This window comes from Siniperca chuatsi, linkage group LG10 (assembly GCF_020085105.1).
Source record: "Siniperca chuatsi isolate FFG_IHB_CAS linkage group LG10, ASM2008510v1, whole genome shotgun sequence".
Taxonomy (NCBI): Eukaryota; Metazoa; Chordata; class Actinopteri; order Centrarchiformes; family Sinipercidae; genus Siniperca; species Siniperca chuatsi.
Genome location: NC_058051.1, coordinates 16,771,659 through 16,789,699, shown reverse-complemented (window position 1 = coordinate 16,789,699; position 18,041 = coordinate 16,771,659). Strand labels below are relative to the sequence as shown.

At 40.3% G+C, this 18,041-nt stretch overlaps 1 protein-coding gene across 4 annotated transcripts in view; it reads left to right on the top strand.

Annotated features, from left to right (window-relative positions):
* lrp1ab (low density lipoprotein receptor-related protein 1Ab) overlaps positions 1-18,041 on the top strand; it is an 89,040-nt gene that overhangs the window by 11,291 nt on the left and 59,708 nt on the right. For all 4 annotated transcript variants that reach the window (XM_044211075.1, XM_044211076.1, XM_044211077.1 and 1 more), the window contains 2 exons: positions 1,526-1,666; positions 15,122-15,259. In XM_044211075.1, coding sequence (XP_044067010.1) covers positions 1,526-1,666; positions 15,122-15,259 — 279 coding nt within the window. The remainder of the gene's footprint in view (positions 1-1,525; positions 1,667-15,121; positions 15,260-18,041) is intronic.

Sequence of the window (18,041 nt, the reverse complement as noted above, 5' to 3'; positions counted from 1 at the left end):
TGTGGTCTTTTTTTATTGTGTGTAACATTTTTGACCACTCGCATAAAAGGAGGAATTGCACTTGTGTATATTTGGCAACCTATTTTCATTCTTTCTTATACTGAGAAAAGATGTTACACTTGAAAATGTACTCTTACTCTCTTCATTATTGCACAGTCTTCAGTATTCTAATGTTGTGTTTAATTTAAAGGATCGATTCACCTAAATGACAAAAAAAAACTCCCTGTGGTGTGTAGCCATGCAGATAGTTTTGGTTTTATTTATCCAGTTTTTGAGATATCAGTCTGAAATTTCTGCCACCACACCAATAGATGACTAGAATTCCATTGATGGTGCTTGAAGCATTTAAACCTTGTGTTAAAAAATTCAACAGGAATGTGTCTTTCCAGAAACAATGTTCCCATCACTCTAAAGACCTCAGTGTGACCAGTTTTCATTGAAACTACTTTCTACCGGAAAAATAGGTTTTATAAAACTGATGGGTTCTGCAGATCAGAAGCTACCATCTTATAGATATATTATTGCACATATTACAGGTATTTACAGATGTTATTGCACAGTCCCTCATTGTATGGCGCAGCACAATTGAAATTCCATTCACCTTAATTGTATTGGGGTGGAGGCAGAAATTTCAGAGACAGATGTGTCTAAACCTGATCAAATAAAACCAAAACTATCTTCATGGCTTGATACCAAAAGAGTTAAGATACATTTTTAAACAAGTGACAAATTCAGTGTTGACGGACTGATGCCCCACCATGTAGGTAGAGCTCCATTTGACCAGGATTTGTTTGCGTGCGGCTGAGTTAAAGCCTGTCAGCAGTGTCAGACTGCTGATGGGTCATGAGCGTTGCTGTGGTGCTGCTAGCCTGTGGTACACCTCAACAATCTGTGCTGACTTACTGCCCAGAACTACTGCGCTCTGCAGTTTCCCATGGGTAAGGCAGTGATTGAATGCCCAGTTATGTCTGTGCTGTGACACATGAAAGAGCCTCTGTGGTAAAAGCTGAAAAACACCTTAAGAGAAGTATAAAAAAAAAAGATTTACAAAAAAAGCGGAAAGAAATGAGAAGTCTGTAAGAAGAGAGGAAACAACAAATAAACCCATAACTAAAAGGCACCACTGTTGGTTGTAAACTTGTAGAGGCACACTCTATTCTTTCCTGAATAGAGTGTGCCTGTGGGTCTTTTGATACAAAAACATCATTGCAAACTTCAGTTGACCCTTTCTTGTTGCTTTGCTCTGCTGAGTTAAGATCTGTGCTGCTAGAAGCTGGAGATTTCCTATGTAGACTCTGCATAGGAGAGAATAGTTGTTGAAAAGTTCCTTAAAAAAAGAGCAACATTATAACACACAAAACAATTTATTCATCTATTTTTTACATTTTTTTTTTTTAGATCGGGTGCTTGAGAATTGCGTTTCTCTCTAAATGTATTTCTGATTGAAAAGCATTTCCAGCCACAGTTGCTTTTTGTGATGACACATCAACTTTCTCCTCTTTTTTCATTTATTAATTTTTTTCAGCTCCCAAAGCTGACGACCAGCCCAAGACCTGCAGCTCTAAGCAGTTTGTATGTAAGGACCAGGTGACCTGTATCTCCAAAGGCTGGCGCTGCGATGGGGAGAAGGACTGTCCAGATGGCTCGGACGAATCGCCAGATATCTGTAAGTATGGCTACATGAAAGCAGTTACTAAAACTGTCTCTCTGCAGGCTTGTGTCCTCAGCTCTTGTGTTCTCTCCAAGCTGTTGGTTCAGGGCAATGAGGATTGTTACTGCTTTTACTCAGTTTTGTTTTCTTGAGATTGCTATTTTGCAAATCAAGCTTTTTTTAAACATTGAGTATGTGTTTATACCTCGTCACAATGCTGTACATGATGTTATAAGACATCAAATTCACTATCTCTAAAGAGACAATATTCAATGTTCAGTCAGTTTAATTTAGGCCTGAATAAGAGGGTAGGTTATGCCCTTTCTACAAAGGACACTGGCTCACAGTGTGTGCTCTGGCTGCTTTGCTGCTTTGCTGAATTATAGCTCTAATTATGCGGCCGAGTTTAGTCTGGATGTTCAAGGATGTGTCTGCTCTTGTCTGGACTCTTGCGGGATCTGTGCAGTCCCTAAGAGTCTTGTCCCGGACTCCCAGCCACTCACATCTGTCAGCCTCTCCATCTAGCCGTTCCATCCATAAACTCTCACTGGTAAAATCGCTTCCCTCTGTTTATATGCTGCCGCTAATGGTGATTTTTACTGTCTGCGTGTGCCACACCTTACATCTGTCATGCCACAAGCGTTCTCACAATAGTCTGGCACGCAGAGACAAGCAGCTGACACCCAGCATTAAGGGACTTGTTATTGTTGGTGAGCACAATTAAGTATTGACACATAGGATTAGGGATTGGAAATGTGTGAGATAACTGAGGGTGACAAGATGTATCATTATGCTGTGGTCAAAGGTGCATAAAACGTTAACTGTAGGTGTTGAAATGGCGAAAGTTAAAATTAGTTGGATTCCCCTCCCACAGACAGGTCAAGTAATCTCCTCCATGCTCAGAGTTTTGCTGTACCAAGTATCCAGTCTTTGAAATGATTCGGTCTGGAGATGAACTGCCAAACATTTTCTGAGTAAGTCTAGCTAAAATAAATTGCATAAGGATTTTTCAAAACAGAAGAAAATGATCAATTGTAGTTTTGTAAATAACAGCAATCACAGAACATGAGCAATTTTATATAAGTGTGACCCACATAATTCACTCAAACAAGCTGTGGCCATTCAATTTCTGCCCTTTTTAAATAACCAATTGAACTGAGTGAATTTTCCATAGCACTTATGTAATTTGGTGACGCAGACAATGGTGTGATTCATCTTCTGCATGGAGAGATGGAGAGTGGTGTTTCACCAGAACATCAAGATATGTTCTGCTCAATTACCCGCTTCCCATGGGCTCTAATCTGCCCGTCACTTTACCTTTAGTTAAGGAGCTTCTCTATTCATGCGAGTTTCTAAGGCAGTCATAATAAATACTACAATTAATGCACTTTTTCTCTGTACAGCACTACGTGTTTGCAGTCTAACAAGCACAGTTAAAGGCGAGGCGCCTTTTAAGTATCACAATGAAAGGCAGCCAGACTGTGATTTTATCCACAGTCGTTTAGTTGATCCGTCCATTAAATGTGAGTAGTGTTTGGAATCGAGGGCTGCAGATAAAGCTACAGAGTGAATGGGCCTGAGCCAGCATAAATGGAGACAGGAGAGTTTGGAGGAGTATGACTCTAAAGGGAATTTAAAATCCTGCTCTGACTCAGAGGAATGTAAGAGTCTTTCTTTTTATCCTGGCTTTTCCATTCTTGGGGTGAAACAGTTTGCAGGTCATCAGGCTGGTTTCTCCCCTACTGGAAAGAGGTAATCTGACCGGCATGCTGTAAACAAGGCTGTTCTCAACTGAGCTCTTATGCAAATATAGTAGATATAAATGCAGACCAGGCATTGATCCATCTTAGAGGGAGACTGAAATCTGGATCAACTGGGGAAGTTTTGTGTTGATGCAATTTTTTATTTTGAAAGCTCAAGGTGTCATCTGTTCATCCACTGATCTCTTGTTATCAGCCGCAAAGTTTACAAAAGCGGTTTGACTTTCTCTTTCAAACTTTTTTGTTTATGAAAGTCAGAGAATTCCAAGACAATTCCCTACTTTCTTGGCTTTTGTTCCAGCATGCCCCCTGACCACCGTCTAGTTTTGTGTGTTAATGTTGATGGGAATTAGAGTGGTGCGAGCTACTATAATTACAACATTATCTCCAGTTGAAGTTAATTACTAACTACAGGCTGGTTTACAAGGAGTACTCAGAGATTTCGGAAGGCAAAAAATGTTCCTCTTATTTTCTTCCCCTCTCCCTCTTGTGGCTGCTTGGCTATACTTCTGTCTTGGTGCAGGATCATCCCACAGTCTGGCCATCATGTAAATTACAGACTGTGACAGTGCAGGCAGTGCATGTGGCCTACATGGAGCTTTGTTTCTTAAATATATTTGTATATCATTTGAAAAGGGCACTTTTCAAAAGTGAAAATAAGAATCTGCCTGTATTATTCTACTCATCCTCAAGCTCAAGTGTTTTAATGAAAACCACACAAGGACTAAAGCTAATTTGGCTGAAGCACCAGTTTTGTTTCTGGTAAATGCCACCTGTTTTGTTTATGATGATCATGAATTAACTTGCTGTCAGAGTGGTGGGTGTTGTAAACGTGTGCTTTTGTCTGGTGTGGATCTTTGATCTACACCTCTGGTACCCATGCTGGAGGAAAGTGTACTCCTCAGTATCTCACTGTCTGGAGGTCTAATTGCCTGTCATTTCCAAACCATTCATCTGGGCTGTAATTATGTTGAGGAGCTAAAGACAGACTTCTGCCACAGTAGTGGGGTTGTAACGTTGCATCACATGAGGCGTTGACATGCTGTGGTTGAGGTAGCAGTTGATGCCAAGGGTCAGTGTTGTGTGTTAGCATTCTTAGTCTGTGGGCTTGTTTATTAGAGGGGAAGTAGAATGACGGGGAGGTACATGTATGGATGCATGTTTTTGCACATGGATATGCGTGACTTGTCATCATAAATGGATTAGTGGGGGTCTGGGCAGGTTGCCAGCTGTACGTCCGTCATAGCCCTCAGACCCCCTTGTGCACCTCCCTCTTATAGCCCCTAGTATACACTCAGATAGCTATCAGCAGGCTGCCTGTACAGAGCCCTGTGACCCTGACACCCCCCCAACTGTATGGCTTCAGTTGGTTTCAGACAAACAATTTCACCTCAATTACATACAGGCTTAGGACTCAGGAAGTGGTTGACACGTGCCCTCAGGGCAGGAGTTTATGCTCTGTGTGTCTCAGTGCAGGACTGCTACTTTTTAATTCTCTAATAGGTAGTTGTGGTATCTTGTTAGTGTTCTCTATCTAGCAGAGATAAAGTGGTGAGGGAAAGGGTGTTTGGGTTGTTCATGATGTCAATGCATGGCTTTCCTCGCAGAAGTTGTGCAGAGAGTGTACAGAAATCCACATAGGGGTGATTAGGTGTGGGACAAAGCGATGTGGATTAAGGCTTCTTGGTTGGTATCAACAGGTTAGTATCAAAAACACAAGGAAATCCATTGAGACATATTGCACTTTAGGTTTAGCAAGCCAAGCACTATTTCTGCTGTTTTGCACCAGAGTCACATCAGAAAAACTTTTTATTTTTATTTTCAGCTCTTCATTTGTCTGCTTAGTTATGGAGAGATTGGGAGAGTTGTAATGAGGTCATGACATTTTACAACAATAACTGACTGTAGTTTTCTAGTGTAATCTTCCACCTTACCGTATCATAATTATGGCTATTGAGCATCTGTTGGAAAAGTTGCAGTAAAAAAACACTGACTCGTATTCCAAGTCTGTATGTAATTATGATTCTTGCGTGAACCACATTCATTGTGGTTGAGCCAGCGAATGGGAACAGATGTTTGAATAAGCCCTAGCATGTAAGCACTATCATGGGAAGTGCTTGCCATGAAGGAATCCCTTTCATCATCAAAAAACCTTATGCAACAATTGTCTGCCCCTAATTCTCTGTTAGACTTTTTAGCCCCTGATTTAGCATGAAAATGTCCACAGGAGGACTTCAAGGCAGGGGGTCAAATGCATCTCAATCATGCTAATGCACTGCCTTTCTTTTCCCATGCAGTGCTATCCACTTTCTTTCAGGGAGAGAAAATGAGCTGATAACTCAATATAGTTAACACTTGCAAATGAAAAGCCACTCCCTGTACTCGTACTGTCAAGCTGTCATTAAAGGTGTCTCCATAGGCTAGTAGAAATGTTACACATATAGACACACACAAATTCATGTTTTTTCCTTCTTGGTGCTTGAAAGTAATTTTGAGGAGATATACCTTGGAATGCAGTTTCATAATGAAACTGAGGGACCCTTGGCTGAAGAGGCTAAAAGTATTTAATGTAACAATAGCAAAATGTGGACACTTAAACCCAGACACACACTCCTTTCATTTTAAGCTTCTAGGAAACATGATTTCATGTCATTTGCTTTCAACAGGACAGTTTTCACTAACACACTGGAAACTCGTTCAAAGAGTGTCTGATATAACAGTAGTGGCACCTCCCAACACATAACTAAACCACGTCTCTTGACCCACACACAAGCTGACCCATGTCAGTGGATGCTGTGGCCTGGGGCCGAGCTGGTAGGGAGGTCAGATGGGAAGATTGAGTTATCGTCTCCGTGCAGCTTTCTGAGGCGGCTGTGGGCCACACAACAAGGTTATCTGTCCATCTCTTGCTGTCGAACACCCTCTGGACGCTCTCCAGCCTGGACCTTTGTCCGGCCCATCTGACTGTCATGCCTCAGCAGCCTCTCCAAGACAACTAGGAAGAGCCGACTGCTGAGGTGCTGGGATGGGATGAAGGCATGGAGCGATGGGTAGAAGGGATGATCCTACAGGAAAAAAAGCCTTTTGTATAGGAGAAAATGAGCAGATTAGCATTTAGGCTGAGGAGGAAAATGGAAATAGCTTTGTAAAGCTCTGATCCATTTTCTATAGAAACAGTCGTTTCATTTTACAGTAAAGTTGGTCCTTTCATCGCCTATAATCAGTCATGTAGCTGTACTCGCAGGAGGCACCAGGCAGGGGCAGGAGGGTCTGTAGTGTTTGTGGTTGACATACTGCTTCCACAGAGGAAGGAGCAAAGCCCTGTAAATCCCTCTGGTCTGTGGCCCTGAGCCCTCCTCAGCTTCACCGGCCTATCAACAGACAGAGAACACAGGGCTTTCTCACGCCACACAGGCACCACTTCATTTTCTCTGCTGTCTCCTCCACCCATCCTTCTCTCCCTCTTTCTTTCTTTCCTACGTCTCACTGTCTTCTTCTGTGTCTGTCAAAGCAGACGGAGCAGCTAGACTCAAGTCATCTGTGTTCCCTCTTCCTCATATCTCAGCTCCAGTCTTTCCTCTGGTGTAATTGTCTCAGTTTTTCCACCTGATTGCAGATGGTGACTTGGTTTGTTTTTGCTTGCTAGCAAGCAGACCATACAATATTACTTTGTGGGAACACATTTAACAGACTTAAATGTTTGAACAAGCAGGTACACAGTTTTAATAGATTTGTATTGCTGTTTTACTGGAAGAATCCGACTTTAAGTGATACTACACCCAAGCTCTATCTAGTGTCAAACACTCTCCCCCCTGTGGGTTTGAACAATGGCTGTAAAACGTTTGCAGTTTGTTTAAAAACTGTGAAACTAGTTTGATCCAATTAATGTCAGTTGATTACCGTGGTTTTTATGGGATAAAAAAAAAGTTTCAGTGGAAGGAAAATTTTTAAAATGTCCATAGAAGCTAACTCCAAACTACACGTGTACCATAATTCACATCAGGTCTTCTTTCAGTGCACTGTGTGCTATACTTTAAGTCCTGTGCTGTGGCTGCCTCAGTAGGGTTTGGTATAGCCATGTGCTTGTTGTGCATGCTGCTGTAAAGTGTGATTCCAGAGTGGGGAGAGTCGGTCAGTGGGCAGGCCTGTCTATCGCCCTGCACAACATATTTATTCGAGATGACAGCAGACTTTATGGGAGTCAGTGAGGGGCTGCCATGGAACCCGAAAGAGCAGGAAGAAAAGCAGGCTTTTATGCTCAGGACAAAAGATCGACAGGGGATCCAAATTTAAGGTCATTGCATAACTACAGGAACTGGGGGATGGGGGATGGTGGGGTCCAGAGGTTGAGGTGTTAGAGGGAAGCACACATTGGGAGAGTCTTTTACATCACAACTCTGATGCTTAGTGCCGGTCAGACAAGCTAGTGGAACCCAGAGCCACATGCGAGGAATGACTGCACTCTGTATTTGGGGAATTATTTGTAGGTGACACAAGTAGTGATGCATTACCTAAATCTACACTGTGCTCAGGGGAAATGTGTAATATTGTCTCTGCACAAAGTCATATTTCACTCCAAAGATCGCATGCTACAATAAGAGTTTTAATAAAGCTGAACACAAGTTCTGTAGTATGACTCATAGTTTAATCATGATGAATCCCAGCACTCATTTATTTAATATGTACTTCATATAAGAGACTAAGAGAGAGCGAGAGATCATGCAGCAGATTGGAGAAAGATTTTAACAATTAAGATCCCTGAGGACACAGTGAGTCTATGCTAATAATACTGTTAGCTGATCACACAGTTTAGTGCAATAATGTAATTATCCTCACTCTGCCCTCTAATAGGTGTGAGGGTTGTAATTTTCCTTCTTTTCCTTTGTCTGTTATCCACTACACTGCCAAGCTTCTTATATTGTTCTCACTCGCAGTGCTATGTCTCCAAGGCTGCCAAACTCACTGAAGAATCTGTGCTATCTCAGTGAAGTGACATAATTATTATTAGTATTGCTCTGTGATAATTATACCTCTTCAGTCTTATAGAAAAATTCTATAGCACCTGCTAATGATACTTTAGGGCCAATAATACCTATTTTCATTGACGGAGCATTCCACATTGTGTTATCCTGATTGCCATGTGAAATCTAAACTAATTTCAAAATAGTTTATTTCACATGTATTCACTTCTTTTTGTGGTACTTTATTTGTGGAGTGAGAGAATTCAGTTTCTGCACTGAACTGAGAGAGGAAAGGGTTTCAGAAAGGTCCCTGCAAATGAAAAAAAATTGAAGTGGTTTCACATTTTTGTGTTGTGGCCCCTTACAGATGGAGATGATTATCATTTCATAATCTTATCTATGATTTATAGAACTTCTCAGCAGAATTACAAAGCATTTTATAAAAATAACAGCAAAAGTAATATGAGTGTGGTAGGAAATGTAAGCCATGTGATAGATCTTATCTTTTGGTCTCATACAGATCCTAGCTATTGCATTTTTTGTAAGTTGAGGGCGAAGAGGTACTTTTGAGTCGAGGCAAGGCAAGAGCATAGGAATTTGCTGTATTAAGTGGGACAACAAAAGCATGGATGACTTACAGTCAGATCACTAAATTATGAGAAATGTCATTTGGAAATGTTCTTCTGTTTAAAGAAAGATAGAAGATCTCTGTCAGCTTGTTTGCAAAAGCTTAAACATGAAAAAACACCAGTCCCTTGCTATAGGCTTTACAATGACCACCTTAATAAGGGCATACATTTTAAGTTAGTTAGAATGTTTAGTTAATTCATTGAGCTTTTAATATTTCCAGGGCAGGTTGTGAGTGGCTCCAGTTTAAGTTTTACGTTTATTTTCAAATATAACTATGTATAACCTTCATAACAATGAAAATTATTGTTATTCTGCATGTTATTGAAGCATGTGAATTGAGAATTAAATGGAGGCAAAAAACTTGATGCATGCAAGTTAAGGGTTAAGATAAAGTTGCCTGTGTTAACTGTAAACACAGTGAGTGCTGATTTCCCAGACAGGGTATAAATTAACCCAGAGCTAGTGCTTCATCTAGAATAGTTTATGATGTTTTAGAAAGTAGCTTTCTGAAACAGATCTTATATTTGGATTAGTTACTTTCTAACTAAAGAGTTGACTAAGACGACGTTAAACAACATAATTTCTACCACCTGTGTTAGTCCTCATTAGTGAGAGTATATGTGCCTGAAGCTTATCAAAGCAGAAATTGATTGAAAAAAGCTCAAGTGGTGAAATCACAGGACTAAAAACAGACTATGGCAGCAGGAAAAAACATTATCTCAGTTTACAGCTCAGTGTTCTCTGTATGCTCTAGAAATGATTACATGCTGCATTCAAGTGTGGAGTAAACTAGAAGTTGTTCTGAGTGTACCCACTATCATCAATTCCGCTATGGTCTCCTTTCACACAGGTAGCACACAACAAGAGATAGTCCGTGTCCGACGTGTTCTCACCTACTGCAAATACTTTGTTTGGTTTAGGCGAGGGGTGGCGCCTGGGTAGAGCGTGCAGGAGGAGGAGGACTCATCTGTAATGATGACTGTTTATGCGTTGATGTCAATACTGCATGTATTTGGACGTATCTGCAATATCAACGAAAGAGTGAAAAGCAATACACAGGTAAGCAGAAAAGAGTACGAGCAGCTGCACTCCGTGCACGCCCACTTGCTCGCTGTGAATTCTCCGGACAATGACCTGCTCTAATTCACACATGCGCTCAATTGGACATTACACAGACTTTGTACTAGGGAGCTGGCAGGGTCAAGTCCGGTTAATGTCCGGTTCAGCTGATTCAGACATTTCCGTTCATACATACAGCTCGTCCGGGTAATGTCCGGAAAAGTTCAGAGAAATCTTCAGTTCAGAAAAGGCACTGCAGACTTGATGAATAACTTTACAGACTGTTGCTTCACTGACACCACATAAATCTCCAGTTTGACAGTGAAACATGCCAAATGGCAGATGTCAGATGCCAAATACTGGTGAATTTGAACATTTATCTGTCAGGGGCTGATAGATGTTCACATTTTAAAAAGTTAATTTCTCACATTGCTTAACGTTATCAGCACTTGGAGAGAGGGAGTGTTGGCCTTCTTGTTTGTGACTACAATGCAATTCTGGGCTCCAGCAGTAAAATTATCTCTCCTGGATTTTCTTTGCTCCTGTAATGAAGTGCTTATTTGGACAGTGGTGTACATTGGTCGTCATGGAAATAGTCTGAATAAGAATATGCTAACTTTAGGATCGTTCTAAGCCATGTTTAAGAGAACCATTTCACTGGTTTTAAAAGGCCACTTTAGTTTGTCTGGGGAAATCAGACCTAAGATCCATGACATTTCAAAAGTAGCAAAACGTGATAGCCAAAAGAAGATAATTGGTCACTGTGCCACAGAGAGTAGTTGATGCTGTGAAGTACTCTAAAGCAGAATGGAAGTTCTCCAAATCAAACCAAAATAAATTATTTGTGTTGTGGCATCTTTTTCTTAAACCTTGGATAAAAACAGCAGCTTGAAAAGGAACCTGTAATTTTAAAAGTCAGATTGATCAAGGTAAGTTACTTAAGAAGAGATATACCGGTATTGATGATGACCGTGATATTTAAAAACGAAATATTGATATCATGTTAATCATACACATATGATAATACTATGTAAATAATCCGTCTCTTAAGTCATTTCCGTTTCTTTCAAAAACAAAGTTAAAGATGAATTTGACTGATTATTATTATATATTATATTATTAACTCCTGCATTATTATTTTCTAATTTTCTATAGATATCGTGATAATATCGTTATTGTGAATTATTTTGGCCATGATAATCGTTTAGAGAAAATGTTATATCATGACAGCCGCGTGTGTGTGTGTGTGTGTGTGTGTGTGTGTGTGCGCGCAAATTCTGCTGTATTCTTTCCCTTCAGATTTGCACAGTAATGCTCTGCTTCCACTGACAGATGACGCAGGAAATCGCTACTGTCAGTATGAGGGGAGCTTATTGTAATACACTGCCAACAACTTCCTATACTAGAGAAAGGAGTACAGGGTTCATCTCCATTGTCCCTCCTGCAAAGTTATTTAATCCCCTATATTGTCCTTTCTGTTTAGTTTTCTGCTGCTGGTCCCTATTCAGCTCCTGCCAGATTTTACTGTGTTGTGGAACTCAAACAATTCTTTCCGACTGTTGTGTATTGCTGGCAGTTGTTAGTGTGTTTTAAAAAATGTATTCTGTTGCTGCCTGGCCAGTGGAAAGGTGTGTGTGTGTGTGTGTGTGTGTGTGTGTGTGTGTGTGTGTGTGTGTGTGTGTGTGTGTGTGTGTGTGTGTGTGTGTGTGTGTGTGTGTGTGTGTGTGTGTGTGTGTGTGTGTGTGTGTGTGTGTGTGTGTGTGTGTGTGTGTGTGTGTGTGTTGGAAAGTAGAGTTTGGGTTGTTGTCTCTTGGTGGCTGTAGTGTGCAGGCACCTGGTTCCTGCGATAGTGTAACAGACACTATGTCAGTTAGTTAGTTTAACTGTCTGTCTGCTCAGTCCTCAACATATCACTTTGTGTCAAATGTGTATGTAATGTATGCGAGGTTGCAAAGACACAGATTTGTGCAGTAGGTATCATTCAGATGACTTTCACCGGGACTTGTCTTTTCTATTCAGAGAAAACTGTTGACATATGATAAATCCTTGGCAGGGGTTTCATTTCCAGTGTGCATGGCAGTTTATTCCTGGTACTGCAGTTTATGTAGAAATCCCCAGGTTGGCAGTTTATTGAATGTAAATCAGGCTGGCTTAGAGGCCGAGGCTGTAGGAGAGCTGCTAATATGCTAGCATCCCCCAGATGGGAGAGCTGCTCTCCTTCTTCCTAAGCCAGATGTATTAGAAGCTAATTCTCTGTTCGAAAATGTGGCACGTTTCCTGCACAGCCTGCTGTGGTGGGAGCATTATGAAAGCACTTGTCACTTTAAGGTACTTGTTTCAATTTAGTTACATTTTATGATCTGTGTGTGGTTACTAATGTCTTGGATGGATAGAGAGGACTTAGAGGGAATGCTTGTGGTTTTCTTCAGGGAATGCCAACATGCAGGCAAATGTCCTCCCTCATATAAGTCTTTATGCACATCCACACTTTGATTATTTTAATGGCATGTCTTGTAAGAATATGTTTATATTTTTGTCTTAGCCATTGAGAGCGATGTATTTTACTTTCCTCGAAGACCCAACAAGTTCCCACATCTCAACTGGATGTGCTTGATACAAAGACATAACATACTGAATATCATGTCAACTCAGTTATATATTCTTTCCCCAAAATAACAGATTTTTCTCAGTGGGCTTTACGATCTGTACAACATATGTATGTTGTATTTCTCTGTATGACACCCTCTATCCTCAAAGTCTCACTTCAGATGAGGGAAAAACTCCACATAGATAAGGCAGAAATAAGGGTCAAATGAACTGCATTTGGCTGCTTAATATTCAACACTGAAGACTTTGTGTATGTCTGGAGGAGGCATCTGAAACAGATTTGCAGCTCAGGCTGCACATATTCAAATGTCACGCTCTCAAAGCATCTCCCATCACTGTACGCAACCCCACAGAACGCAACAGATCGTTTCCTGTGAAGGAGGTGAACTTTATTTTCTCTGCTTCTAGTGTTTTTCTAAAATGGGTCAGCAGATTTTAGAAAAAGAGAAAGGGAGAGGTGGAGGAGGAAGAAGAAAAACAGCCAAAGCAAACTGTTTGCTCTGCAGTGTGGGCTGATGGGAGAGATGGAGAAAAGAGTGGGAGAGAGTGAGGGGAAGAGACTGCATCTACTGTATGTTCTGGTCTGACGCTGGTAAAAAAAAAATCTCTGCTTTTGGAGATCATGTTCTGTCCTTTGCCCTCCACATCCCTTTAGATTCAATATATCTGCAGTGTTTACTTTTTTAATTTTCTATAAATTTTCTTTCGATATCTGTCAAATGATCACATTTGCATATTTCATGACTTTGCCATACTGTTCAGATTGACGGTACACATAGGAACTGCATGTGTGCCCATATGTTACATGTGCATAATGTTTACTCTCTGACACATGCAGGAAACTTTCAGTTTTTCATGTGCTAAAGATTCATACTTTACCCTTTATCTCCCAGGGTCACTACAATTTTATAATTCAGTGTAGGATTTAACCTACACTTATTGAACTGTTGACTGTTGTTCAAACGTGGCAAAACTATATTTATGTGTTAAAACAATGATACGAGGATGTCGAGAAGTTTATTTGCTAAATTGACTTTACTTTTTAATGCTAATTGATGATACTTTCCAAACAACAGGAGAGAAATTATTTGAAAAACTTTAAGCCTACTGCAGTGAGTATAAAAGTAAAACAAAGTTAATAGTAATTATGGACTCTGATTAAAATTGGCAGCAAATTGACCTTGGGAGAGTTTATATTTAGGCATTGCGATATGTAAACATACCATGGTGTTATCTTCTCTGATGATGGAAACAACCTGAATTCATTGAAACTCATGGAGAAGAAATTGAAACATTCAAATAGACTAATAATTTCTAGCTACTATAACTCCCCATTTAGGATATAAAAAAAAGTGTTTGAAGCTACATTCTTGTCTGCCATTTTCTACGAAATTGAGCCTTGACTCAAAATGCTCTTAAAACCTATCAAGACCCTCTATATGGCCCAAGTTTGCTTGGAGTGAGGGTCGCCACACCCATACAACCTGTCTATTAGGGCAGCCAGGTCCCCCATCAGTATATTCTTTAGTAAAGGAAAAGCAGGCCATGGTCTTGCATAAAATGAAACATTGGATTAATACACACTGTGATCCCTTGAGTTATTTACTTAACTTGATTTGACATAATAATTATGAACTGGCACCTAGTTAAAGTCATGGAGGGGAAGGATTATATTAATGATCAAAAGAGTACAATTAAAGGAAGGCATCCACATTAAGACATGTTTGGAACAAATCCCTGAATTAGTTGTGCACCCACTGTAAACACTACTCGACCCAACATACAGGACCATCTCAGAATTACTTTGACAAAGTTTCACCTATAATCACTCAGGTTGTCAATTGAACAAGGAAGGTGGATGTTGTTTCTGGTGCTGTTTGTGCTTGTGTGTGACTGGCTGTGTTTCGTTGTTATTTCCATTCTGTTTCTTCTTCTGTACTCTGGTCTCTCTTGAAAAAGAGATCTTGATCTCAATGAGATGACCTGATTAAATAAAGGGTGTTATTATAATAATAATAATAATAATAATAATAATAATAATAATAATAATAATAATAAAAAAAACTGTTGTGCTGTTAAAGATGTTTCCTTCTTTTTATCTTTACTGAGGTCTTTCCATGTGTGTTAATATGTATAGGCTAAAATGCCTTCTGCTGGAATTCAGCCTCACTCATAGCCACAGTCTAACCACATACTGTAAAATCTCCCCTTATAGGTGATGTTTTGATAGTTTTATCAAGCCTAATTAAATTCAAATACACAAATCTTTAATTTATGACGTGCAATTTTTTATGTAACTAGCAGACAGTAATGTTGCATTACATACAGTGGTTCACTTTACCACTGTATGTACTTTATTGGTTGAGAGAGAGAGAGAGAGAGAGAGATTTTGACTCTTTCTATATCTTGCTTTGTACTTCTGTTTCCTTAAATGTGTTTTGCTTGTTTTCCAGGCTCACACAACAGGGCGAACCAGTGTCCTGTCAATGAACATGGGTGCCTGGACCCGGATGTGTGTATCCATATGAGCAAAGTGTGTGATGGTGTCCCCGACTGCACCGATGGCTGGGATGAGGGGCCTCACTGCAGAGGTAATAAACTCACAGAAGCATGCACACACATCTGCCATCTTCCATTTTCTGCAAACCACACTCAGAACAGATAGTATCATAATTTTCTCTATCTCCTCTGTCGCACAGAGACAAGAGTGTCGGCCTTTGTTGTGGGTCAAAAATCACCAGCCAGCTTCTCCTAGCTAGCATCTCCTTGTCTTCCCATCCAAAACTATAATCTCTATCCAATAATCTCTATTAGGCCCTTTAATGAGCTGGCCTGCTTTGGCTTGTGCACTTACAATGGAATTTCTCTTTCTGGGGAAAAAAGTCATTAATTTATCAATCAGCTATGAGGCTGTTTCTCCAATCCCTGCGGGAAAGATGAGCATTCAGCCCAGACGCAGCTGAAGAAGAATCCCATCCAATCCTCTACTATTAATTAGAGACGATAGAAGAATGAGAGATGGAACATATTCGGTCCATAGTGTTGGTCTTTGTTGCAGCAGACAAAGGAGCAAACACTGGCTGCCTACAGGAGGATAGACTCAGTATTCAGCAAGGCAGTTCTCAGATATACTGTAGCTGTCTTAAGCTCTGCCTGTTTATAGTTGCAATAGCTCATGTTGGGATACATGTGCTATTCAGTATCAGTATCCCTTTCCTAGAATATGAAATCACTTAATCAAATATTTACAACCAACGCTGAAGTCTCAGTGGACCAAAGTCCTTGAACAAGGGTTGATCTGCCCAGTGCTCAAACAATGTCTGTAATTTTGGATCACTTTATCTCTTCTGCAAATTTAAAGTTAAAGTATTAACCAAAGCTTCTGTTGTCAATGGCAGTATCTGCAATGGTAAATTGATATTAGATATTTTAGGTTACGTAGGTTTTTAACTTAATAGCCTACCAGTTGCAGCCTTATGTGTTTTTAAATGATATTTGTATTATTTCTTGCAATGTGAAATCTATACCTCTAATTTTCCTCTGTACACAATATGCCAATGCTAAAGAGAGTTTTCTTATTGGACCACCCTCTATAGATAAAGACTGAGTGAATGAATAAATCTTTTGCACAGATCAGATTAAAAGTAGTTAAGTTGTAATGAATTAGTCAGAGCATTTAAATGTGAGGTTTGTCCAGAAGAGCAGGAGCACTGTTGGGCTAATGAAGTGGACAGTTGTACAGAGTGGGTGAGAGTGTTAGTATCCCACACACTGGTCATCACTGCTGGACAAGCCTTTTCACAACACAGTGGTGATGTCATCCAATCACAACATGTACTGCCTATCCCCAAGGACACAAGTCCAGCTGTCCTCAGTAAGGCATTGGTCAACACACACCTATACTTATACACACACCTACATGTTCATGGGCTTGTAATGCATGCATGTACTCACATGTGCACACAAACACACACTCACACATTCACATTCTTGCAAATACACACCCATTACCTCACACACACAAACACACCAGCAGTTTGTCCAGAACTTTTGGCATTGCTGTTTTCAGGGAAAGGCCCGGCCTTTCACAAGCATCTTAGTGTTTGCTTGTACAAACTGCTGGGTTGTGCAAGTATACCTGAGCGCTCATGTCTGAAAGCACACTTTGTCAGTCAGTGTGTCCAAGTAATTCTGCCAAAGTTGTTGACAAGAGTGGTTAGAAAGGGGAGTGTAGCCAGGTAGGTTAGGAAGGAATTTTATCTCACATAAATGCAGTTTCTCAGCATTTTCATAGTGTGTGTGGCAAGGCTTGGGGATTAGTTGGTGCGGTTTGTGTACAGAAATGATAGCAAGGGAGTAACTAGGTGGACTCAGTGGTGCTGTGATAGGGGGTGAGGTTGATTCTGGCAAAGTTCAGATATAGCACTTAATCCGACTCTTGATTTGTGTTTTTTTTTTTTTTTTGTCTTTTTGCAAAAGCACTGTCAATAGGAATGAAAGTGTTTTTCTTAAAGGCCCTGAAAACCTTTTTTTCTTACTATGAGTGATGTGATCCCACATTATTACACTATTTCCACCTGAAGTTAGAACAATTTAAACAATTTTACATCAAAAAAGTGTGTTTTGTGTGTGTGTGTGTGTGTGTGCTGGTCTGGGCTCTAATGGAAAAGGATGATGTCATCAATTTCAGTGCACCAATCCGAATGTAACATCATACGAATCAGAATCAGATGATAGTTGTGGTTTGAGTGTTAATCTGAATAAATTACAATGTGTGGTATTTTCCCCAAAATTTGACTTGTGAGGCAGAGATCTAGTAGCATTTGAGGGTCTTGTTACCCTTTAAGAATCTTCTTTATTGCTCCCTTCTTTTGCAATCAAACACTTCTCCTACATATAAGAGAGGTGCCTTGCTCAAAAGCATGTAAAAGGCATATGTTGAGAACGTTTTCCAGTGTGGTTTAGTGATCTAAACCAGTGACACTCAAGTCTTGAATTTGCTTGTCTATCTTAAGATCTTAACCATCCTTTGGTCAAAGTAAAAGGCCTTTTTAACAAAATGTAGCCTTTACAGACAATTGGCAGTTACGTTGTTTTTCTGTCATATGGGTGAAAGTTGAGTCTATTCATCAAGCCCGTAGCCTGCATTTGTCCTTTCTCTGTCATTTTGTGGGTGATGGGGCCTCTCTTGGGGGGCAAGGCCTTAGACATGCCTCCCTCAGAAGTGACTGATTGATAGGGAAGAGAAAATGGGGTCATGGCAGTACTCTTGAGAGCTTTTCCTCGCTGCCTCAAAAGAAACCCTGATTATTGTAGCGGCCTGATGCTATTGGTTATGCATGCAGTGGGCTTTCATTGTCCTTCATGTCCCAC